Source organism: Pelophylax lessonae (assembly GCF_965119305.1).
Source record: "Pelophylax lessonae genome assembly, chromosome: 3".
Classification (NCBI taxonomy): Eukaryota; Metazoa; Chordata; class Amphibia; order Anura; family Ranidae; genus Pelophylax; species Pelophylax lessonae.
The window spans coordinates 24615606-24642448 of NC_138770.1; the positions used below are offsets into that span (position 1 = coordinate 24615606).

Consider the following 26843-nt stretch of genomic DNA (forward strand, 5'->3'; position numbering starts at 1 on the left):
GGGGGGGTCTATGATTGTCCTCCCACCCCACCTGCACTTATTTTTCAGACATTACAGAACTGGCAATCTTAACCATCTTATTGTCCCACTGGTCATGTGATTTGTTCTGGAATATTATGTAAGATGAAGAAGGGAATTCCATCATTCCTTGGTGAGCACTTGTTCTTAGAGGAGTTCTGTTTCAGCTGCAAACCAGCTCAGAAACCAAACAAATCCAACATAGAAAAGGGAAATTCTGATCTGGCAGGATAAGATGGTCCAAGGTCCTCCAAGATGTAACAAACCCGAAATAGTCCAGATTAAACGTATTCTCATGGGGAGAGTAGTTCTTAAATGTCCAGCAACCCTCCTATTACCACCCTCACATCCCCATCCTATTATTGTGACCAATACCATCCAAATAATTCTTACTTTTATTTCCCAAAATGATCCATCTACAAGGAGATCTGTATAGATCAAATGATGGCACCAATGAGGATGGAGGAGGACCGAAGTCACATGACTGAGAAGATACTAAACCTCACCCTGGAGATCATCTACCTGCTGACCGGAGAGGTGAGGAGGATTCTGGGAGGTCACATGAAATCACTCTTATCTCTATTAATAAAATACAGACCTGACTGGAGAGGTGAGGAGGATTCTGGGAGTTCACATGACATCACTCTTATCTATATTAATAAAATACAGACCTGACTGGAGAGGTGAGGAGGATTCTGGGACTCTAACATGATATTCTTATGGGTTCTTCAATACAGAGATTTCCTCCACTGAAGTCAGGAGATCATATGACCATCACAGTGCCTCCATGTGATTCCCTAAAACCTGAGAGACACAACATGCAGAAGATTCTAGAAGTCACCAAGAAGATGATGGAGCTGCTGACAGGAGAGGTGAGCGGTGCTGGGAATTCTGGGACATTATCCAGTAACAGACAAGGGATGTGTCTGGATGGTGACTGTATCATTGTGTGTGTCAGGTTCCTATAAGGTGTCAGGATGTCACTGTCTATTTCTCCATGGAGTGGGAGTATTTAGAAGGACACAAGAATCTCTACAAGGACATCATGATGGACAATAGAGATGGCCTTGTGGTTCGCCCGGCGGTCGGATCGCGGCGAAATTTGCTTGTTCACTACCCGCCAATTTTGCGAACACATGGCGTTGTTCGCGGCGGCCTTATTAGTTTACATTGGGGAGAACTTTGACCCATTACACAGCCATCAGGTGGAATGGGACAGCCAATTGAAACATTTCAGCACATGGACATGCCCCCTACCTTATAAATAGACCAGAGCTGTCGGCCATTTCACATTCTGCTTTTTGTCAGCGTAGGGAGAGGTCTGCTGTGCCAGACACAAATAGCTCTGTTAAGATCCACAAAAGTCCTTTTCAGGGCTGGTATTTCGGTATAGGTCTACTACAGTCTCTTTTGATTTTAAGGACAGGTATCCAGTCTGTGCTTTAGGGACAGTTAGAGATCGGCAGTGACACGAATCGCTGTGTTAATGTCCACAAAAGTCATTTAAAGGGCTGCAATTTATTTGGTATTGGTGTGCAGTGCACTATATAGGGGTGTAATCCACGGTATAATATACTTTGTAATATAGAAAGCATATTATAGTGGATTTGTATTGTGCACTGTGCAGCATTGTGACTGGTGTGGTGACTGAGCGTTGCTCCAGCAATACTACAAACAGTGACGAAAGCACTTTTAATGTATTAAAATTTCACATTCGGCCATTTCACATTCTGCTTTTTGTCAGCGTAGGGAAAGGTCTGCTTTGTTCATGAGGGAGAGATTGCCAGACACAAATAGCTCTGTTAAGATCCACAAAAGCACTTTTAATGTATTATAACTGGTGTGATAGACCAGTGGCCCCCCCAATACCACATATTGAAGTGGGGTGTCATCTGAGTATACTTTCATAAGTGTATTTGTGTCCTGCAACAATATTGCCTCTTTTGCTGTGTTAACTCTGTTACACACAGTGCCAAACTCGCTGGCCAATTTTTTGAACAACTGGTGTGATAAACCAGTGTCCCCCAATACCACATATTGAAGTGGGGTTTTTTTTAACAGTATACTTTTCTAAGAGTGTATTTTAGTCCTGCAAAAATTTGTCCTCTTTTGCTGTGTTAACTCTGCTACACACAGTGACAACAGTTACTGGCCAATTATTTGTAGAACTGGTGTGATAAACCTGTGGCCCCCCAATACCACAGATTGAAGCGGGGTGTTATATACCTTTTTTCAGATATACTGCGATTCTCTAGAGACTTTTGTCACAGGGTAGTTTAAAAACATGACAGGCAGAGGAAGAGGCAGACACTTACGCAGGGGTGGTAGGGGTAGGGCAGGAGCAGTAGGTCGGAGCCAAAGTGTGAAGTTGCAGAAGGTGCGTTCGATTACGTCAAAGGACGCACCAGACTTGGTTGAGGGGCTCACTCAGCCTTACTCTTCTGCACCCTCCTCATCCTCTCTATCTGCACCCTCTTCACTCTCTGCTGTTTGCACCCCCAAAAACACCACCACATACCCTCCGTCTCTGGAATTATTTTCCGATCCATCACAAGACATTTGCGATGCGCAGCCATTGTTGGCATCAGATCAGGAAGAGGAGATAGCAACAGCCGCCACTCAGCAGTCTGACGACAGTACCCAGATCAGCCCAAGGAGGTTGGTCCCCGCTGTTGCTGCCTACTCCGAGATCTCAATTGTTAGTGGTGGGGAAGGTGACGTGGATAATGACATGTCTATGGACGTCACATGGGTGGCCACAAGAGAAGAAGAGGAGGGGAGTTCAGAGGGAGAGACGGACCGGCAGATAGGGAGGAGAGGCAGGCAGAACATGCATTGCACAAGAGGTACAAAGCAGACTGCAAATGTATCAGGAGCGAGCCATCAACCATGTACAGTCACATCTGGCGCTCTCAGGACGCCAACACATGGCTCCGCAGTGGGGGCTTTTTTTAATGTGTCCGTTGCTGACAACAGTGTTGCCATCTGCAGCCTTTGCAGTCAATGCATCAGTCGCGGTAAGCCCAACACTCACCTAGGGACAACTGCCTTAAGAAGGCACCTGAACTCCCATCATCGAGCCCAGTGGGAGCAACACCGTCAGAACCCACAAAGCCACACTCCAGGCTCTCGCCGTCCAACCTCTTCTCCTCTCTCCTCACATTTGTCCTCCACTCCACCTTCCATGATGCCGTCATCACGTTGTTCTGGAAAAGGGCAGGCTTCTGTGGCCCAAATGTTGGAGCGGAAAAAAATGATGACGCCGGATAACCCTCTTGCCCAACGTTTGACTACTGGCTTGTTGGAACTGATAGCCCGCTAACTACTGCCATATCAACTGGTGGACTCGGAGGCCTTTCGTAAACTTGTGGCCATTGAAACACCACAATGGAAGGTCCCAGGCAGGAAATATATCTCGCAGAAGGGCATTCCAGAGCTGTATGGCCATGTTCAGCGGCAAGTGAATATATCTCTGGCACACAGTGTTGGTGCCAAGATACATCTGACCACAGACACATGGTCGAGCAAACACGGCAGGGAAGGTATATCACTTTTACTGCCCACTGGGTGAACCTTCTGATGGCCGTCAAGCATGTAAACCGTGGCACCCGTGTAGATTTGGTTTTACATTGCATGCAGGCCTGCCTCTTCTTCTCCTCCTCCGACTTCATCCTCCCTCTCCTCCTTGGCTGACTCCTCCTTTTCCACTGCTACTGTCTCTTCCGCGACACCGCCCAAGATCCTCAGAACCTATTCCACATGCCAGGTGAGACTTTGCCATGCTGTGCTGTGTCTGTTGTGCTGAAACCGCACAATTTGACAGTTGGTAACGTGGTGTGTGACAACGGTGCCAATCTGCTGAGCATGCTGAAACAGGGCAAAATAACACACGTGCCATGCATGGCACACGTCCTGAACTTGGTGGTGCAGCGATTCGTTGCCAAATACCCTGGGGTCCAGGATGTCTTGCGGCAGGCCAGGAAAATCTCGGGCCATTTCAGAAGATCTTACATAGCCATGGCTCTCCTTGCTGACATTCAGCGGAGACACAACCTGCCCATCAGGCGTCTTATTTGTGAACCCAATGTTGCATATGCTTGATAGGCTGCTCCAGCAGAAACTTGCAGTTAACGACTACCTGTACGAACTCTGCAGCAGGACAGGTTCTGGGGAGCTTGGGTTTTTTTCACCTCACCAGTGGCTGCTCATGTGCAATGCATGCAGACTTCTGCGGCCATTTGATGAGATCACCGGCCAGGCCAGGGCACCATCAGTGACATCGTACCTTACGCCTTCTTTCTGGAGCGTGCATTGTGTCGTGTCATTGATCAAGCCGTCGAGGAGCAGGAGCAGGAAGATGAGGAAGTCACAATGTTGGATGAATTCCCAGTGGGTGCTACTCCATCTGAGACAAGTCAACAGTAGGAGTCTGAAGAGGTGTCAGAGGAGGATGTTGCCGGGGGGGATGAGGAGGAGCAAGAAGAGCATGCTTTAAACCTTTCTGGGATCCCTGGTGTTTTCCGTGGATGGGGGGAGGAGAACGAGGTCAACATTATCCTGGATGATGAGCTGGAAGCAGGCCACTACACCGCTTCCAGTTTAGTGCGAATGAGGGCCTTCATGCTCCAGTGTTTTAAGGGGGACCCCCATATAAAAAGCATAAAGGCCAAGGACCAGTACTGGGTGGCAACGTACTTAGACCCCCGGTACAAACAAAAAATGGCAGAATGTTACCACAATCACAGAGGGCGGTCAAAATGCAGCACTTCCAGGCCTTGCTGCGGGAAATGCTGCATTCTGCTTTTGCGTGCGCTGGCAGAGGAATTTCCAGTCACAGAGAGACAGTTGCGGGTAGCAATCCAACAGTGCCTGCAAGAAGAGGGCGGTTTGAAGATGTCTTGGCCACTTCAGATATGAGATACTTCTTTCAGCCAAACCATCGACAGCTGTACTCCGGATCCAGCATCAGGGAATGCCTAGACCATCAGGTGTCTAACTACATCGGGTTAACGGCTGATGTGGACGCTCTGAGGAGTGATGAACCCCTGGGCTACTGGGTGGGCACTCTTGACTGCTGGCCAGAGCTTGCACAATTTGCAATGGAAATGTTGGCTTGCCCCCCCGTCCAGTGTCCTGTCCGAAAGGACATTTAGCGCAGCAGGGGGGATCGTGATCGATAAGCGCACTCGCCTAGCTCATGACAGTGTAGACTACCTCACATTTATAAAAATGAATGAGGCATGGATCTCTGTGGAATTCAACACATGTGACCAGTAGACCATGTTTCATTGAAATTCCTCATGCCAGGCCACAAATATCCACCAGACCGCCATCCACCCACAACAATTCCTGGTCCTTGTGTTCGCTAAATACAGTGGCGTAAAAGGCATTTCATGTCCATTGAATGGCAAATTTTTGGGGCCTTTCAGGGCCTACAATTATTTTTTCTGTGAATGCCTAATGTACCTTCAGCCACAGAATACAACATTCTTAGCTGTCGGGTAAACCCATGTGGGCTAATTTTTGGGGCCAATACTGACCGACACTTACTTCTGTATCCTGTGAATGCCTAATGTACCTCCAGCCACCAAATACTAAGTTCTTAGCTGTCAGGTAAACCCATGTGGGCTAATTTTTTGGGGCCTATACAGGCCGACACTTCTGTATCCTGTGAATGCCTAATGTACCTTCAGCCACAGAATACAACGTTCTTAGCTGTCAAGTAAACCCATGTGGGCTAATTTTTGGGGCCTATACTGGCCGACACTTACTTCTGTATCCTGTGAATGCCTAATGTACCTTCAGCCTCAGAATACTACGTTCTTAGCTGTCAGGTAAACGCATGTGGGCTACTTTTTGGGGCCTGGAATGGCCGACACGTACTTCTTTATCCTGTGAATGCCTAATTTTTCAGACTGGAATTGAAAATCAATGAGTCTGTAAAGGTTCTGCCAAATTGTGGAATGGATGGGGACCCATTTTACAGATGTGTGAATGGCCTCTATATTTATTTGACATGTATTTACCGGCTGCTGTCAGTTCTGGCTGATTTATGAAAAAAACAAAACATTTTTTGCTGTAAAAAAAGAAAAAAAATTTTAGGGCAACTTTTCCATTTGCAATACTTCTGTTATGACATTGTCCATGTGCTGGGACTATTTGTGCACAGCTAGTATGGCTTTTGTGGCTGCAAATATGACCTAAAGGTTTTTAAAGTTCTCCTCCCATTAAAGTCAATGGGGCCCGCCGCGAATTTGCGGTTCGCAGACTTTTGAGAAAATTTGCGGCTGACGTTCGCAAACCGCCCCGGCCGATGTTTGTCCATCACTAATGGACAATCAGCTGCCCCTTACATCGCCAGGTGAGAGAAGACTTTATTGTAAAGGAGAGAGCAGTATGGAGGGTCCACCTAGATCCTCCATCATCTGATAAACCCATATAAACAATGTATTCAGTCAGAGTGTGTGTTTCCTACAGATGGATCCAGTAATGGGAACCCACCAGAGAGATGTCCCCGTCCTCTGTATTCCCGGGATTCCACACAGGAAGGTCACACCATCCCTCACCATCATCAGGTTGATGAGGAACAATCACTGATAGTTATGATTTATATACAAGAATGTTTGTTATAATGAATGTTTTATTATTTATTCAGAGTGGAAATCTCGGGGATGATAATATTGATGTTAAAGAAGAGTATAAAGAGGAGGATGAGGAGTATGGAGTGATGGAGGAGTTTTCAGAAGGACACAAGGATATGATGGAGCCACCTAAAACCAGGAACCCCCCAGAGAGATGTCCCCATCCTCTGTATTCCCGGGATTCCACACATGAAGATCACACCATCCCTCACTATGACAAGGTTGGTGGGACAGAGCATCTAGAACATGGACTCATTGAAGTGATTTTTTTAAATGTGATGTCACAATATTGAAGCTTATGTATTACAGATGACCTCTTCTATTATTTTCTTGGTATAGTGTGAAGAGCCAATTGATATAAAAGCTGAGGGTAAGGCAGAAGAAGAAGAGACGTATGTGAGGGATGATCAGCAGTCTATGAAGGAGGATGGAATAACGGGGACATTTATAGAGGAGGACACTCCTACAGAGATCAGCACAGGTGGGACATTCACATTAAATACATTCCTCCACCCATACTGCTCACTGATTTTGTCCAGAGTAGGGCAAGGACTGGGTGATATCAGCCTGTAATACCCTGGTCACTTTCCTGAGCTGTGTCCCCCATCCTGTATTCCTGTATTTCTCTCCTTCTCTGTGCCGCAGACACAATTTATGTATCTAGACTGGATTTATGGAGATTCAGGGGTTCAGCTGGCAGCAAAATGTTCATTTTCACCAGAGGAGTACTAGATCTAGGCACCTGGGGTCAGGGTTGGGACAAGGGGTGGGCACATTACATACTCCTGACCCCAACACTATATACTTTATGTTGAACATTACATACCCTTGACCCTTACACTGTATAATTTATACTGTACATTACACACTCCTGCACTATATACTCTATGTTGTACATTACATACTCCTGACCCTTGCACTATATACTCTTTGTTGTACATTACATACTTCTGACCCCTGCACTATATACCTTATGTTGTACATTACATACCCCTGACCCCTGCACTATATACTCTATGTTGTACATTACATATATATTGTACATTTCATATTCTTGACCTCTGCACTATATACTCTATATTGTACATTACATACTCCTGATCCCTGCACTATATACTCTATGTTGTACATTACATACTCCTGACCCCTGCGCTATATACTTTATGGTGTACATTACATACCCCTGCACTGTATACTCTGTTGTACATTACCTTACTCCTGACCCCTGCACTATATACTTTATGTTGTACATTACATACCCCTGACCCCTGCACTATATACTCTATATTGTACATTTCATATTCTTGACCCCTGCACTATATACTCTATATTGTACATTACATACTCCTGACCCCTGCACTATATACTCTATGTTGTACATTACATACTCCTGACCCCTGCGCTATATACTTTATGGTGTACATTACATACCCCTGCACTGTATACTCTATGTTGTACATTACATACTCCTGACCCCTGCACTATATACTTTATGGTGTACATTACATACCCCTGCACTGTATACTCTATGTTGGACATTACATAAGCCTGACCCCTGCACTATATACTTTATGTTGTACATTACGTACTCCAGGTGCAGTGTGATCATATAGAAAAGTAACAGCACTATTAAATATTTAATGTATAGATGTCGGTAGACATTTAAAGTGATGAGTGCTAATAAGTGTAAATAAGGAAATAGTTAGTAGGTGATAAGAAAGATCTGAATAGTATCTAGATGAAAGGAATATATGTAAAAAGGTGTATCAAATATAAATCAAAACATAAACTGAATGCAATCTTAATCATTGAATATAGACTTTATTAATAAATTAAAGTGCTCTGTGCGTTGCAAAATACCCCGTTAATACCGCACACTGTGGTATAGAGGTAAGTGAAGAATAAATGAAACCAAATCAAATATATAACATCCAACAGCAACGAAAAAGTCCAATATGGGTGCTTAATGTCTATGTGACAAGTGTGGTGGCCAAAAATAGACAAAGTTCAGATGTAGATAGCAGGTACCAATACTCTTATGGTGAACTATAAGGAGTGACCCCGTGGTGGGCGGTGAGGTGCTGGGTGATCCCTCTGATAAAAAGCTCACTCACCAGAAATACCCACCCCACACAGGGGTATAGAGCGGGTATGTAAGTGTATCCTGCGGCAGGAGAGATCCTAATATCCTCCCCAACTCCTGGGTGGGGATGTCCTGGAGGTGATCTGGAGGGTCCTAAATGGATGGTTCCCCAGGGAGAGTAATCGGGATCTAGTGAGCTCCTGTCAGTAGGTAGTGGGGGCGTCCAAAAGTATCCTCGGGGTGTCACTCGCAGTGGTGTACCAGGGGTTAATAAATAAGGCACATAGCGTGATACCGTATGGAGAAATTTAATAATAAAACGTTTGAGAGGTACTCACATTCCAAAAGGAAGATAATTGCATACAATCATGTAGATGGAGCGCAAACGCGATCCAAGCCTCGATGTCGACCAAACTGGAAGTGATGCGACACGCTGTACGCGTTTCGTAGTAGATACATCCTCAGCAGCGTCGGGTCACTTCGGATATCGTCCATTATATACATGTGGTAACCAAGCAACGGATTGTCAACCGGTCTGACGCGTATTCTGGACACCTTTATATTTTTATATATATCCTCCTTTTTATCCAAATAGAACATTAGCGCGGAGTTTTATACCTTTTAACATTACATACTCCTGACCCCTGCACTATATACTCTATATTGTACATTACATACTCCTGACCCCTGCACTATATACTCTATTTTGTACATTACATACTCCTGACCCCTGCACTATATACTTTGTTTTACATTACATACTCCTGACCCCTGCACTATATACTCTATATTGTACATTACATACTCCTGACCCCTGCACTATATACTCTATATTGTACATTACATAGCCCTGACTTCTGCTCTCTCCCCTCAACCTACTGCTATATATACACATAATATGGATTCTCTTTTGTTACACCCATTTTCTACCAGCTGGACATTTTATATCTAGTAGGTGTCCCGCACATCAAGGCATGGCCTGGCGTAGGTCCAGACTGAGACTGCCATTTACTATCATACAGCAGGTCTTGACTTGATGTGTGGCTCCTGGGACACCTAGTCACCCTCTACCATTTACTAGTTACCTTGAGGGTGGAATTATAAGATCCTCAGAGACAAAAAGCCCCTGACGATGTCAAGCCTGTGACGAAATGCATTGGCTGGAGTCAGACTTGACGCAACCACGCCCCCATAGCCGGCCTTTGTGAGTGAGTGCGGGGACGCCACAGCACTTATCTCTCCAGCGTTTATGGATACATGTCTGCTAATGTCGTTGTACATGTGAGTTTGTATTTTGGATTTATAAATGTTATTGGTTTTACGGTATTACGCTATGTCCCTGTTCATTTCCTTGTACACATGGCCTCTGAGTACCTGGTTTTGAATGTCTCCTGTGCCACTTCCTGAATCAAACAACACCTGGCAGGGTCCCTATATTGCGATAAGCGTGCTGAGGTATATCCATTAAGTTGGGTGACCACTTATATCTGGTAAGCAGCTTCTTTTGGGTGTATGGTGATCCATCCACGGGTGACCCCTTTTCTTCCATCTAGGAACGGAGTGGTATCCACTTGCTGGAACTTGTGGTTCTTTTCTTTTATAACCCCCCCCCCCCCTTTTTTTTTTCTTTTTTGCACAATTTTTTGATTTTCCTTTCAATAAGGACTTATATGGACTTTTGTAACAAATCTTGATTGAGTTCACTATTTTTTTAATCACTTTGGAAAATGCCACATAATTATGTTAATAATTACCTTTGGGTCTGAATGTCATATATTTTGGATAGCGCTACACATATATGTTTATTGTCAAAGACAAAGCTGTCTGATGTGGGCGGAGTCCTGGTTTAGGGGAACCAATCTGCTGATGTCTAGTAATAATCTTTTTATTTCTATTTTAGTAGATGGACGGGAGATGAGGAAAACCTCAGAGGATTGTCTCACTTTGTCTCCAGACTGTAAAGTAGAAGATGAGGACATCAAACAGCATAGTCCAAGAGAAAACCCGGCTACCTCAAATGTCCATCCGGCACCACACAGTGTAGATGGACCATCGTATTCCTCTTATCCTGAGGAACCTCAGACTGTGAGGGACAGTGCCGGACCATCGTATTCCTCTTATCCTGAGGAACCTCAGACTGTGAGGGACGGTGCCGGACCATCGTATTCCTCTTATCCTGAGGAGCCTCAGACTGTGAGGGACAGTGCCGGACCATCGTATTGCTCTTATCCTGAGGAACCTCAGACTGTGAGGGACGGTGCCGTCCTTCCAGCAGATAAGAGGTTTTCCTGTACTGAGTGCGGGAAGTGTTTCCATTCTAAATCCAAACTTAATGTTCATAAAAGTTCTCACAGGGATGATGAGCCATATTCCTGTCCTGAGTGTGGGAAATGTTTTTCACAGAAGCGCAATATTTACAGACATCAGAGATCTCACACAGGGGAGAAGCCGTTTTCCTGTTCTGAGTGCGGGAAATGTTTTGTACAAAAATCTGATCTTGTTATACATAAAAGGTCTCACACAGGGGAGAAGCCGTATTCTTGTCCTGAGTGCGGGAAATTTTTTTCACAGAAGTCCCATCTTCACAGACATGAGAGATCTCACACAGGGGAGAAGCCATATTCCTGTCCTGAGTGCGGGAAATGTTTTTCACAGAAGTCCACTCTTTCCACACATCAGAGATCTCACACAGGGGAGAAGCCATTGTCCTGTAATGAGTGCGGGAAATGTTTTTCACGGAAGGACCATCTTTACAGACATCAGATATCTCACAAAGAGAAGAAGCCATATTCCTGTCCTTAGTGCGGGAAATGGTTTTCACAGAAGTCCAGTCTTTACAGACATCAGAGATCTCACACGGGGAAGAAGCCACTTTCCTATCCTGAGTGAGGAAATTGTTCTTCACTGAAGTCCTGTCTTCCTGTACATCAGGGATCCCACACAACCCTCGAGGTGTATTAGGGCCTTGATTGCAGGAAATGAATGTTGGTGGACATGTATGGAAGAAGCACACCCTGATATACACCTCAGATATACTCCATGGCTGATCTTCATCATGTAAGAAACACTTCATAAGGAGATCAGAGATCACCAAAGACATGGATGAAGTGTTGCCCCGTGTTGGCCATTGATAGCAGTAGAAAAATAAAAATGGAGTCATTACCTTTCATTGGCTGAGTACATTTTGTGCGGGAAGATTTCACAAACACTTTTTGTCTGTTTTTAAAATTATTTGTGGACAAATGTGAGAAGCTTTCATCCAGTCTTGAGAAATGTTTTGTTATATTTTACTTCGTACATTCCTTCCTATGATCTTTCGCTCCATCTAGTGTCCATAGTGCAGTATTGCACTGTTCTTTCTGATTGAGGTATTTTAGGAAAAATTAAATTTCCTGACAGACTCCATGGCAGCATACGCTCGGGTAGCCCCACCTCCTCTCCTACCCTATAGGACTCCACTCCCATAAAGCTTTGCTCCTCTTCACCATCCGTGTTCCTTTTTTGTCCTCCTCAAGCACACGATGATGTGTTCCTACCAACCTATATCTACTGGATGTCAGGATTGGGTCAGCATGGAGCCTCTGCTAAGCCCTTGCTCTTAGCAGGGTATGGAGGGGGCAATTGAAGAAACCTCTTGCTGGAGCATTTGGTTCTGGCTGAGAAAGCCCAGCTGCTGCGGGTGGCCTGGTGTTGCCCGAAAAGTCCGGTGTTGCACCTGCCTGGCCCGCGCCTGTTCCTGGGAGTCTGGGTGGTAATTCCATGTCAAAGGGGACCTGTGCATCTATATGTTATTTCCTGTCAGTGGGGTCCTGTGCATTCATATTTTTTGTCAATGGGTCCTGTGCACTCATATGTTACCTCCTTTTTTGTTGCAGCCTTCCCTGTATGCCCCTCTTTTGTTCGGGGGATCGTTTTTCCCTTTTACATTTCCTTCTCTGTTCAGACATTGCCCCCTCCTGCAGCATATTATTAGATAGCTCTGCCGTTTCTCCTTTCGCGGCCGCGGCTTCTGGGTTGCGCGCCGGGTCTGCACAAGCGCTGTTGGGTTTGAGTCTTGGTTTTGGTCGCGCATGCGCAGTACCGATGCGTGACGTCACTCGCGCATGCGTGATATATTCTGGGGTCCAGGAGGCGGCATATTTAAATGTGTGTAGTGCCTGGAAACCGGTGGGAAGGTCTGCAGCAGCATTACAGCTTCCCCAAGCTCCAGGACTTCTGCCTATGAGGTAGGAGGATCCTGGGGATGCTCCTCCACTACCCCCCTCGCTTACCCCCCCCCCCCCTGGCTCCGGGTTACACGTCGTTAAGCTTTACCCTCTCTCTTCAGTTCCTTGCGCCAGCCAAGCCAAGCCCCCCTGTGGCCAGCCCTCTCATACCAGGTGCCCACAGGGTAGATAGGGGGAGGGGAGGCCATAGTTACATAGTTTGTGAGGTTGAAAAAAGACATCAGTCCATCCAGTTCAACCTATGATGTGTGTGTGTGTTTGCTGTTAACCGTACATTGTATACCCCTGTATGTTGTGGTCTTTAAGGTGCCCATCTAATAGTTTTTTTTAAACTATTGATGCTCCCTGCTGACACCACTGCTTGTGGAAGAGAATTCCACATCCTTACTGCTCTGACAGTAAAGAATCCCTTACGTATTTTAAGGTTAAACCATTTTTCCTCTAGTTTTAGTGAGTGGCCTTGTGTCTTATTGTATTCCCTTTCTCTGAAAAGTTTGTTCCTTGTATTAGGGTCATCACCAGTACAGTATTTGTACATTGATATCATATCCCCTCTCAAGCGTCTCTTCTACAGAGAGAATAAGTTCAATGCTTGTAGTCTTTCCTCATAGCTGATGCACTCCATTCCCCTAATTATCTTCGTTGTCCTTCTCTGGACTCTCTCCAGTTCCAGCACATCCTTCCTGAGGACCGGTGCCCAGAACTGTACGGAATACTCCAGATATGGCTGGACCAGAGTCTTGTAGAGTGGGAGAATAATCTCTTAATTGAGCGAATCGCCTTTTTTATACATGCCAGTATTGTGTTGGCTTTGTTGGCTTTGCTTGCAGTGGCTTGGCATTGCATGCCACTGCCAAGCCTGTTGTCCACCAGTACCCCCAGGTCCTTCTCCATCTTAGATTCACACAGAGGTTCCCCCCCTAGTGAGTAACTTGCTTTCATGTTTCTAACGCCATAGTTCATTACTTTACATTTTTCCACATTAAACCTCATCTGCCATGTAGTTGCCCACCCCATTATTTTGTTCAGGTCCGCTTGTAAGGTTTCCACATCCTGCATCGAAGATATTGGCATGCTTAGTTTAGTATCATCCGCAAATACTGAGATTGTACTAGATATCCCCTCCTCTAGATCATTTATGAATACATTAAACAGGATTGGCCCCAGGACAGAACCTTGGGGGACCCCACTTTCCACACCCCATTAATCAGCACCCTCTGGACTCTCCCCTGGAGCCAGTTCTCTATCCAGGTACTCACTCTATGGTCCATACCTATGTACCTTAGTTTGTACAGTAAGCGTTGTGGGGAACGGTGTCAAATGACTTTGCAAAGTCCAGATACACCACATCCACAGGCTCTTCTTTGTCTAGATGGCAACTCACTTCATCATAGAACTTTAATAGATTGGTCTGACGAGAATGATTTTTCATGAACCCATGCTGATTACAACTAATAATACAGTTTTCATTACTAGAGTCTTGTATATAGTCCCTTAACATCCCCTCCAAAATCTTGCAGGCTACTTATATTAGGCTGACAGGTCTATAGTTACCCGGGATATATCTTGGCCCTTTTTTAAATATTGGTACCACGTTGGCTTTTTTCCAATCAGCTGGCACCATGCCCGTCTGTAGACTATCCTTAAAGATCAAGAATAATGGTCTGGCTGTCACCTGGCTGAGTTCCTTAAGAACCCTCTGGTGCAAGATATCTGGTCCCGGTGATTTATTTATGTTAAGTTTCTCTAGTTTAGTTATAAGTCTATCTTCTGTTAACCATGGGGGTACTTCCTGAGGTGTATTATTTAGTTTAGCATTACAAGCCGGGTTAGTGTTTTTTTCTACATTTTTCTGTTGTTTCTTCCAGCTCTCCCAGGTCTGATCCGCAGCGTAATTCACGCAGAGAAGATCGGCGTTCCAAATCGCAACACCGGCACTCCTCCTCCAGATGCAGATCCCCCATAGTCCGGGGGGGGGGGCGAGGACCAGACCTCTTCATCCTGGTTCCATGTCCACTCAGAGCTTCCTCGTGAAAGCAAGTGCAGGATGCGGCTACAGGTTTCGTATGCAAAGTCCTTCTGCAACCGCTGTTATGCCCAAGCAACTGGTGAAAGGGAAAGCTCGGACCAACACCGGGAAGCCGTGGTGCGTAGGGTTCTCAAGAACTCCCTATCCAAATTCAACCGCCCAGGTACATCCGTGGGTCCGCCTCGCTCGCCTGAGAGAGAGGACCAGGGTCAAGACTTCTTCGAGTCGTCTCAGCCTAGAAGCCCTTTCATCTTACTTTCAGATTCTGACTCTGAGACGGATGACCCTTGTCTAGGGTTTGATTTTGGTCTTGTTTCCCCCTTGGTGAAAGTCGTAAGGAAAGCTCTTGACTGGGAGGACCCAGCGGTCTCTCCTCCTAAACAGAAATTTTTTTTCAAGCAGCTGAGTAAGGAACGTTTGAACTTTCAACTCTTGGGGGAGTTGGGCGAGATCATCACAGAAGAGTGGAGCAAGGTGGAAAGGAAGAACTCCATGCTCTCCAAGATGTCGAAACTGTATCCATTCAAGCTGGAAGAGGTTAAACATTTGGAGTCCCCACCTTTGGTGGACGCAGCGGTGATGAGGCTCGTCAAACACGTGACCCTCCCTCTGGAAGACACGGTGTCCTTCAAAGACCCCTTGGAAAGAAGAATTGATTCTGACCTTAGACGGGCCTATCTTATAGCGGGCATGGCCTGCAAGCCAGCCTTAGCTCTGGCTATGGTGTCAAAAGCTATGGAGGTCTGGATCGACAGCCTCGATGAGACCCTCAGGGGGGTCTCAGAGGAAGCAGCAAGATGCTCCCCATTCAGGAGCTGAGGATGGCTGCGGGATTTATGGGGGAGGCATCCATTGACATCATCCGCCTCCTGGCCCGGGTTATGTTGTCTTCCGTCACTGCTAAGCATTCCCTTTGGCTCTGACCCTGGGTGGCTGACGCTGCATCCAAGCAGGTATGGTGCCGGATCCCCTTTGACGGTTCTTCCCTCTTCGGGAACAAACTGGACGCAGCTATAACTTGGGCCACTGGCGGTAGGTCTGGCTTCCTTCTCCAGGACAGACGTTTAGGTGCTCAGAAGCGGGCCCCTCGATGGAAGCAAAACACGGGTCGTACCAGGGAGGCGCGTAGCTACAAACCCGGCAAATGCTTCGGAAGAGGATGGAAGTCCAGGCAGTCCTCTTTTCAGAAGGCTCCCAAAGGAAATTTGTCCGGTGATTGGGAGGCTACTAAATCTTTTTGAGAGTGGGCCCGCCCAGGCATTCTGAGTGGGAGCTCATTTGCTCCGCTTTCGGAATGTCTGGGTGGCCTTGATTCAGGACCCCTGGGTCCTCAGTACGGTCTCTCAGGGACACTCCTGGACCTTCAGCAGCTCCCCCAGGCTCAGATTCATTCCCACGTCTCTTCCTTCTTCTGCAGAAAAAAAACAGATTCTCCTTTCTTACGTAGATTCTCTGGTGGCCCAGGAGCCTGTAGTTCCAGTCCCAGAATTGGAAAGGGGACAGGGAGTTTATTCACCCCTCTTCATGGTTCGGAAAAAGACCAGTATTGGAGGCCCGTAATAGACCTTACACACCTCAACAGGTCCATACGCGGAGAAAAATTCAAAATGGAATCTCTGATCACAATCATTCCAGCTAGGAGATTGGCTAGCATCTACAGTATAGATCTGAAAAATGCCTAGTTTCATGTTCCAGTGGCAAAGGAGTTCCAGCAGTTTCTGCGCTTTGGCATTGGACAAGCCCACCTGCAGTTCACCTGTCTCCCCTTTTGGGCTTTCAATGTCGCCTCGTACGTTTTCAAGTCTTTTTGTCAGTGGTGGCCCTTATTAGGGTCAGGGGCATCCACTATCTGGACGACTTGCTTCTCCTGTCTCAGGACAGGTCTTAGCTTCTTGAACACTTAGATCAAGTGATCTCGGTTCTCCAGGAATTCAGATGGATCCTGAACTTCGGGAAGAGTCACCTGGTACCCACACAATCTCTCGTGTTCCTAGGGGCACTCTTCAACACAGTGGAATGCATCGTCTCCTTGCCCGAGGAGAAAATCCCAGTGGTTCGGGACAGGGTGGCTCTTGCTCTCGCTTCTCCCCGTCTCACTGCTCGGCAGTGCCTGAGGATAATTGGGACTCTGGTAGCTACAGCTCCCATGGTGAAATGGGCGTTATGGAGGTTGCGACCTTTCCAGAGGGGTTTTCTCCAGCAGTGGACATCAGAGAACATGTCCCAACACATATACCTAACCTCAACCATGAAGAGGTGCTTTCCCTGGTGGTTGCTACAGGAGAATCTCCTCAATTGTCATTCCATAGCCCCCGTCTCATGGGTTAAAGTGACCTCGGATGCCAGCAGTACCGGGTGGGGAGCCCACCGCTTGTCAGAAGTGGCGCAGGGCAGATGGTCTTTCCCCTCCCTCGGAGTAGTCTCCAATATTCTGGAGCTTAGGGCTGCCTTCAAGATACTGCAGGCCTTTCGCCATCTGACTTAAGGGGCCTCGTGATGCTCAGACTGGACAATACAAAGGCGGTGGCCTATGTGAAAAGACAGGGAGGAACTTGCAGCCTGTCATTGCTCCAGGAGACGGAGCCAATTATGTCCTGGGCACAAAATAACCTGTCTAATCTCTCGGCAAATAGAAAAAGGGGGGAAGAAACTGCGCTAAATATCAAAGAAAGGTAGCGGCAACTTAATATGTGACAAACATAAAAAAAACAGTAAATGGGGGAAGCTGCGCTAAGTGACACAAAACATAAATGAAGATGAATGAAATTGAGTCCAAAAAAAGTCCCAAAAATATTGATTAATATATGAATAGTTGAATCAACAAAAAAGTCCAAACATTCAGCCAAAAATCCACAGGTGCAGACAATGAATGAAGTTACTGCTTACCAGATGTAGTAGTAAAATGAGCCTTATGCATAATTAGCCAAGCAAGATGAAGATCTGTGGAGGATTCCTCATCAGCGATAGCCGTCCCAGGATCACAATTGGGTGGATGTTGGGGTGAAAAACAAATGCAAAAACATAGCGTGATACTGTATAATGAAGCTGTATATTAACCACTCCCATGTGTATCAGAAAGGAGAGTGCTGATAGAAACCACCACCATCACAGGCTGCTTACCAGAATAAAAGTAAATAAGGCAAATCAATCCAAAGCAATCCCAAATGAATGAAATAAGCCGTAAGATGAGCCACCACCTTATTCCCAATTTAATTACCAGATTGTGCAGATATAACAAGCGTATACGATCACTCAGATAGCTCGTGACCCCGTTAGGACCATCACCATAAATCCCTGCTTACCAGAAATAAGCAAATTAATGCATAAATCACAAGTCCGGATGGCACTGGATAAGGTATCCTATCCCCTGTAAACGGTCCGGTCCCTTGAGGTATAGAGGCTGACCCACCAAATATGGCTCCGAGGTTCACATAAAAATGATAATGGAGATGCCCATAGTGTAAAACCGTTTATTAAGAGCAAAGGTTAAAAGAAATGCACTTACAGAAGAAGCATGTATAGAAGCGCTGAATCAAAGCTGCCGGCCGGACAGCTTCAAACACCCGCCTGAGTGTCTCGTAGAGGTGACGTCAGCACGCCGCGACCGACGTACGTTTCGTCAGAAAATGATGTTCTCAAGGTACGGATTAGGGTACCTTGAGAACGTCATTTTCTGACGAAACGTACGTCGTTTGCGGCGTGCTGACGTCACCTCTACGAGACGCTCAGGCGGGTGTTTGAAGCTGTCCGGCCGGCAGTTTTGATTCAGCGCTTCTATACATGCTTCTTCTGTAAGTGCATTTCTTTTAACCTTTGCTCTTAATAAACGGTTTTACACTATGGGCATCTCCATTATCATTTTTATGTGAACCTCGGAGCCATATTTGGTGGGTCAGCCTCTATACCTCAAGGGACCGGACCGTTTACAGGGGATAGGATACCTTATCCAGTGCCATCCGGACTTGTGATTTATGCATTAATTTGCTTATTTCTGGTAAGCAGGGATTTATGGTGACGGTCCTAACGGGGTCACGAGCTATCTGAGTGATCGTATACGCTTGTTATATCTGCACAATCTGGTAATTAAATTGGGAATAAGGTGGTGGCTCATCTTACGGCTTATTTCATTCATTTGGGATTGCTTTGGATTGATTTGCCTTATTTACTTTTATTCTGGTAAGCAGCCTGTGATGGTGGTGGTTTCTATCAGGATTCTCTCCTTTCTGATACACACGGGAGTGGTTAATATACACCTTCATTATACAGTATCACGCTATGTTTTTGCATTTGTTTTTCACCCCAACATCCACCCAATTGTGATCCTGGGACGGCTATCGCTGATGAGGAATCCTCCACAGATCTTCATCTTGCTTGGCTAATTATGCATAAGGCTCATTTTACTGCTACATCTGGTAAGCAGTAACTTCATTCATTGTCTGCACCTGTGGATTTTTGGCTGAATGTTTGGACTTTTTTGTTGATTCAACTATTCATATATTAATCAATATTTTTGGGACTTTTTTTGGACTCCATTTCATTCATCTTCATTTATGTTTTGTGTCACTTAGCGCAGCTTCCCCCATTTACTAATCTCTCGGCAACCTATGTTCTGGGAACACAAAACTTGGAAGCAGACTTTCTCTCTCGGATCAGACTCGACAACAACAAGTGGTCTCTCCATCAGGAAGTCTTCAAGTGGGTCCTATCTCTGGGGGTCTGTCCAGAGGTAGACCTCTTTGCAGCCCCTCACAACAAGAAGCTTTTAAAATATTACACAAGATTCCGAGATCCTCGGGCCTTCGGATTGGATGCTCTCACAGACGGCTGGAAATTTCACAGAGCCAATGCCTTCCCACCAGTCCCAATTCTCCAGTTCCTCCAGAGACTGAGAACAGAAGCAGTGGAGATCCTAGCAATAATCCCGTACTGGCCCAACAGGCCCTGGTTCCCTCTGTTGTCACTTCTCAGTTACCGGGATCCAATCTCTCTGCCTCTCAGGCCGGTGCTACTGTCTCAAGGTCCTACACTGCATCCATCTGCATCTCAAGGTTTGGTTCTTGAGAGGGGGAGGTTGGAGTCCCTAGGATGTCTAGTAAAGGTGATTCCCACACTTCTGAATGCCAGAAGGAGTAGCACCAATAGGGTCTATGATAGAAGGTGGTTCATCCCCATCCGGGGGAATTGGTCTGCTGAGTGTTTAAGTCTGCGGTCTCAATGCTTCTCCTTTGAAGGACCTTTCATACTTTGGACATACCTGGGCCATATTTATTTGGCTTGCTGTCCCCAATTGGTTGCCGCCACTGGTATCTGTCTCAATTAGACATGTATCCTGTTTATTTTCGTTTGTCGTGATACCAGTTGACTCATCTAACCAACCCCCCCGTTATGATTTATGATATATATACCCTTTTATTGCCTAGTATATCGGCCACTGTAAACCACTACTCGCCTTTATAGGGAGTCTGTATACCAGTAGCTCCAGAAGAAGCTTGATTCCTCAAGCGAAACATGTAGGGCATCTGGCTACATTAACTATGCCTTACTTCTAGGGTTGTACCAACCATACTCGAGGACGTCTAGCATAATTTTTTTGGCATCGTCCCCGAGTCTTTGTAACGCTCCTGCGTTTTTAGTATAGGCTGGATTTGCAGCTGCAAAATCTCCACTCAGTAGTCATGTAGAGATGTGTTGAATACCAGATCCAACTCTCCAGGACTCATCACCGTGGGCCTGTCAGCTTCAACATACAGATATATACACACTCAATGAGATGTTCCTGGAGTGATAGGATGTATATGATATTATGAAGGTGATGTGCTGAAGGGACAGGTGTGAACAGTGACAAGGATGGTAATCACTTGATAGGTTTGTATAGGAGAGTTCAAGATGGTATTTAGGAATGCAGATAGGTTAGTATCGAGTATGCTAACAGGTGGTGGGGACAGCAGATGACAATTACAGGATAGACTAACCCAGTGCAAGGATAGATAGTAGTAGACAGGAGAGCTAGCAATCTATGCAGCAGTGCAGATGATAGATGGTAGTAGGCTCAAGAGCTAGCAATCTATGTAACAGTGCAGATGATAGGATAGTATGGATAGGTAGTAACAGTTCTTAATGTGCATAGGTAGATAGTGCAATAAGGTTATGGAGGGTTCCCCTGCGGGGTACTTATCACTTGTAATGGTAGTAGTTTAGAGAGGTCCAGTAGATAAGGAATGATCCGGTAGCGAGATACAGGGATCAGTAGCGAGGTTCCGGTCTGCTCCAGGTAAAAGGGAATAGCTGGAGGTTCCGATCGAGAGACAGGCTTGAAAGCATGTGGATAACAAGGCAGGTTGAACGAACAATGTGAGTGAGACCGCCGGCGGTTGAAATAGCCGCTCTGCGGCGCTCAGCAGTGACATCATCGTTCTTAAAGGTATATGTGTACCACCTGAAGAGAAAGGTGGGACGCATTACAGAGAAAGTGGTTATTAAGGGTACCGTAGGTACCAGAATCTTACAGTACCCCCCCTTAAGGCCGGCTCCGGAAGGCCTATAGGACAGGTTTCTCTGGGTGTTTCGAGTGAAAGTTCCGTATAAGTCTAGGCGCATGAATATCAGAGGTATCTAGCCAGGTGTTGTCTTGGGGTCCATAGTTCTTCCATCTTATGAGATACTGGAGTCTTCCTCTATGGATGCGAGAATCCAAAATTTCCTTGATCTCATACTCTTCTCCGCCTTCAACTTGTATTTGAGGTGGAGGCAAGATGGTAGGCCTTATTCCTTGGTTAGGAACATGGGGCTTCAGTAACGACACATGGAAGATGGGATGGATCTTGAGATCTGCTGGTAGGGTGAGCTGTACTGCAGCTTTTCCGATAAGTTTTTTAATTGGAAGGGTCCCAAAAATAAAGGTCCAAGCTTCTTGCTAGGGATTTTTAATCTTAAGTTCTTTGTCGATAGCCAAACAAGGTCCCCAATAGCATACTGAGGAGAAGGTCTTCTACGAAGGTTGTAGTACTTTTTTTGTTGACTGTGAGCGTGTGATATAGTGGTATTGAGTAAACCCAAAGAGTCTTTTATTTGGGTAAGGTAATCCGAGGCTACTGGGTTACTCGATGGCAGGATGCGTGGTGGAAGAAGAGTGGGATGAAACCCATAGTTCAAGTAGAACGGACGTTGCTTCGTAGTACTGTGGGTTGCGTTGTTGTAAGCAAATTCTACTAGAGGAAGGAGATCCACCCAATCATCCTGCAAGTATGATGTGTAGCAACGTAGATATTGCTCAATGCACTGGTTGACTCTTTCAGTCTGTCCGTTGGTCTGAGGATGGTAGGGAGAAGTGAGCTTTCGCTCAATGCATAAAATTTGACAAAGTGCTTGCCAAAATTGTGAACCACGGTCAGACAAAAGAGTTTTTGGAATTCCATGCAACTTAAACACATGTTTCATCAGTAGTTCTGCTGTTTGTTTAGATGAAGGTAGTCTACGGATAGCAATGAAATGTGCCATCTTTGTCAAGTGGTCCACTGACACTAGAATGGTATTAAATCCTTTAGAGGGTGGTAGTTCTACTATGAAATCTAAGGACACAACTTCCCATGGAACCTGGGGTATTGGTAGACTACAAAGTAGTCCAGATGGTTTTGTAGTGTCAATTTTGGACCTTGCACAGATGTCACATGAAGAAACAAATTTTTGTACAGACGTCTTCATATCAGGCCACTAAAACTGCCTGGTGAGCAAATTAAAGGTTTTCGTTATACCCATATGTCCTGCCATGGGCACATCATGCGATAACTCCAAGATCTTGGTGCGCATAGTAGGGGGTATGTAGAGTTTGTCATTGTAATAGAGGAAGCCTTCTGCATCAGTACTTAGTTGTGGTGGAGGTGAATCCATTCTTATACTGTGCAAAATCTCTTCCTTCAAGGAACGGACAACACCAATAATGCGTTCATAGGGTATTATGGGAATGTAAGGGATTTTCGGCGCAGTTATCTTCGGTTAATCGTGATAGCGCATCCGCTTTTTTATTTTTGTCTGCAGGCGTGTAGGTCACTAGGAAATTAAATCTTAAAAAGAATAATGACCATCGTACCTGCCGGTGGGAGAGAGTTTTGTTAGTCTGGAGGTATTGAAGGTTTTTATGATCTGTATATATGAGTATTGGTAACTGGGTACCTTCGAGCAGATGTCGCCAATTCTCCAGTGCCAGTTTTATGGCAAGCAACTCCTTTTCACCCACTGGGTAATTCACCTCTGGGCTGCTTAGTGATTTTGAAAAGAAAGCAACTGGGTGGAGTGATGAAGTGTTTGTTGGTCGTTGGGAGAGAACTGCTGCTACTGCCATATTTGACGCATCTACCTCTAGAATATATTGGAGGGATGGGTCTGGATGGCGTATTAGGGGAGCAGAAGTAAAGCTTGATTTTAACAAGCAGAAAGCTTGATTTGCTTCTTCTGACCATTTGAATGTTTTTTTTATACTTGTCAGTTGTGTGAGAGGTCTCACAATAGCGGAAAAGTTCTTGATGAACTTCCTATAGAAGTTCGAGAATACAAGGAATCGCTGTAGGGCCTTACGAGTTGTTGGTATAGGCCAGTCTAGAATACAGGATATCTTACTCATATCCATCTTAATTCCAGTTTTGGATATGAAGTATCCTAGAAATAATATTTCTTCTTTATGAAATAGACATTTTTTTAATTTCACATATAGTCTGTGTGAGAGCAGTCTGGACAACACAAGTCTTACATGTTTTATGTGTTCAGGCATAGATCGAGAATAAATAAGTATATCGTCTAGGTATACTACAACACAGACATCAAGTAAGTCTCTAAAGATGTCGTTTATGAATCTTTGGAAAGCTGCGGGAGCATTACATAGCCCGAATGGCATCACAAGGTATTCGAATAGTCCGTATCTGGTTCTGAATGCTGTTTTCCACTCATCCCCGTCACGGATTCGGATTAGGTTGTATGCCCCATAAGTAGCCCCACGCACCTGTTCAATAAGTTCAGGGATGAGCGGCAAAGCATAGCGATCCTTTATTGTAATCGTGTTTAATTGCCTATAATCGATAATAGGCCTGAGACTGGAATCCTTATTGCGGACAAAGAAAAGTCCTGCAGCAGTGGAAGAAGTAGAGGGTCTAATGAACCCTTTTGTCAAATTCTCATCCAAGTATTCCTTGAGATGAGAAAGTTCATCCTGTGAAAGGGGATAAACATGACCGAAAGGCAATTTGCTGTTAGGGAGTAGATCGATAGTGCAATCGTAATCCCTATGGGGAGGCAACACTTGAGCATTTTTCTCAAGGAACACTTCGGACAGATCCTGATAGCATAGTGGTGCAATTTCATCTGACACCACAGACAGAATCTTCCCATAAGATGGGAGGTTACACGTATTCTCACAATAGTGAGAAGGGAAAACCAAAGTCCGTTTTTTCCAATCTATGATTGGTTGGTGTGTGTGTGTGTAACCAGGGAAGTCCCAAAATAATAGGAAAATGGGGTGAGGATAGTATGTCAAAGGTGATGGTCTCCACATGTGATTTGTTGGTAGTGGCAAGGAGTGCCTGTGTCTTGTTGGTGATTGGACCAGAAGACAGTGGAATACCATTAATGAAACTAACAGAAACAGGCTTAGATTTTGAAATAATAGGTATTTTATTTAAGGTAACAAAGCGTGTATCAATATAGTTTCCACAAGATCCAGTGTCGACCATAGCCTTGGTGGTGATCCTAGTTTGGTCCCATTGTAATATTAAATGAACAAAAAGATAGGGGTTAGAAAAGGAAGTCGTTAATCCTTCCAGCAAGACATGTGAACACTCACCCTCTTTTTTGCGGACAAGGGGACAGGTGCTTATCAAATGATCCGAGGATGCGCAGTACATGCAGAGATTTCTGGATGTTCTTCTAGCTCGTTCAGTAGTCGTTAAAGGTGGGCGTATGGTTCCTACATCCATGGGAGTAGGGTCAACGGCCCGAAATCTGAGAAGGACTAGACAATGGCATTCCCATCTTTTCAGCCCTTCTTTCTCGCAGTCGTCTGTCGATGTTGATACTAAGTTGTATCAAGGCCTCCAAGGTGCCAGGTAAATCCGCTCGGGCGAGCTCGTCTTTAACAGCTTCCGATAACCCGAGTCTGAATTGAGTTCGCAAAGATGTGTCATTCCACCCTGAATCAAGGGTCCATCTTTGGAACTCAGATACAAAGTCTTCTACAGGTCTCCTTCCTTGTTTTAAGGCCCTCAACTGAATATCAGCAGTACTCTGCCTATTGGGGTCATCGTATAAAATAGCGAGTTCCGCTAGGAATAAGGAATAGGTGTTGAGAATCTGATCATTATTCTCAGAGAGAGTCTGCCCAGGCCCGTGGATCACCCGTCAAGTATGAAATAACGGTACAGACTTTTATTTGATCAGTGTGGTATGTACGAGGTTTTAACAAAAAAAGCAATTGACATGCGCTTTTGAATTCACTAAATTTTTTCCGATCACCTGTAAACACTAGAGGAGGGTTTATTTTAGGTTCAGGAGGCTGAACAGCAGTAAGCCGTGAGAGCTGGGTTACCTGCTGTGTCAGAGTCTGATTCTTTTCTTGTACGTCAGTCAGAGCAAGTATTAACGCTTTTACTTGTTGTGTTAATTGTGTCACTTGAGTGGGTAATTCTGCTGAATCCATTTTTAGGTTCGTTCAATCTGTAACGCTCCTGCGTTTTTATTATAGGCTGGATTTGCAGCTGCAAAATCTCCACTCAGTAGTCATGTAGAGATGTGTTGAATACCAGATCCAACTCTCCAGGACTCATCACCGTGGGCCTGTCAGCTTCAACATACAGATATATATACACACTCAATGAGATGTTCCTGGAGTGATAGGATGTATATGATAGTATGAAGGTGATGTGCTGAAGGGACAGGTGTGAACAGTGACAAGGATGGTAATCACTTGATAGGTTTTGTATAGGAGAGTTCAAGATGGTATTTAGGAATGCAGATAGGTTAGTATCGAGTATGCTAACAGGTGGTGAGGACAGCAGATGACAAATACAGGATAGACTAACCCAGTGCAAGGATAGATAGTAGTAGACAGGAGAGCTAGCAATCTATGCAGCAGTGCATATGATAGATGGTAGTAGGCTGAAGAGCTAGCAATCTATGTAACAGTGCAGATGATAGGATAGTATAGATAGGTAGTAACAGTCCTTAATGTGCATAGGTAGATAGTGCAATAAGGTTATGGAGGGTTCCCCTGCGGGGTACTTATCACTTGTAATGTTAGTAGTTTAGAGAGGTCCAGTAGATAAGGGATGGTCCGGTAGTGAGATACAGGGATCAGTAGCGAGGTTCCGGTCTGCTCCAGGTAGAGGGAAAAGCTGGAGGTTCCGATCGAGAGACAGGCTTGAAAGCATGTGGATAGCAAGGCAGGTTGAACGAACAATGTGAGTGAGACCGCCGGCGGTTGAAATAGCCGCTCTGCGGCGCTCAGCAGTGACATCATTGTTCTTAAAGGTATATGCGTACCACCTGAAGAGAAAGGTGGGACGCATTACAGAGGAAAGTGGTGATTAAGGGTACCGGAGGTACCAGAATCTTACAGTTCTGAGTCTCGGAGACCCTCTTTGCCGAGGTAATAGCCACCAGAAACACTGTTTTCAGAGTGAGTTCTTTGATCAACAGAGGCCCGGTAGAGACCAAACTGAGTGAAGAGAAGAAATCCAGGATCAAGGGAAGGTCCTATTTGGGGAATCTTGGCTTCCTTTGAGACCTAAGTCTTATTGCACCCTTGAAAAACTGACAAACCAGCAAATGCCTGGCCCAAGACACTCCCATAAAGGCTGAGATGG

At 45.4% G+C, this 26843-nt stretch overlaps 2 protein-coding genes across 2 annotated transcripts in view; both read left to right on the top strand.

The window, feature by feature from the left end:
- The window catches only part of LOC309550250 (uncharacterized protein), a gene marked incomplete at both ends in the record, with an annotated part of 974848 nt that overhangs the window by 64650 nt on the left and 883355 nt on the right, over positions 1-26843 (top strand). The window lies entirely within an intron of this gene.
- On the top strand, positions 436-14934 carry LOC309549798 (uncharacterized protein; the record flags this gene model as incomplete). Its single annotated transcript, XM_082250302.1, has 5 exons — positions 436-555; positions 756-890; positions 6674-6880; positions 6999-7140; positions 14837-14934. The coding sequence occupies exons 1-5, from the start codon at positions 460-462 to the stop codon at positions 14932-14934; spliced, it is 678 nt and encodes a 225-aa protein (XP_082106428.1). The 5' UTR covers positions 436-459.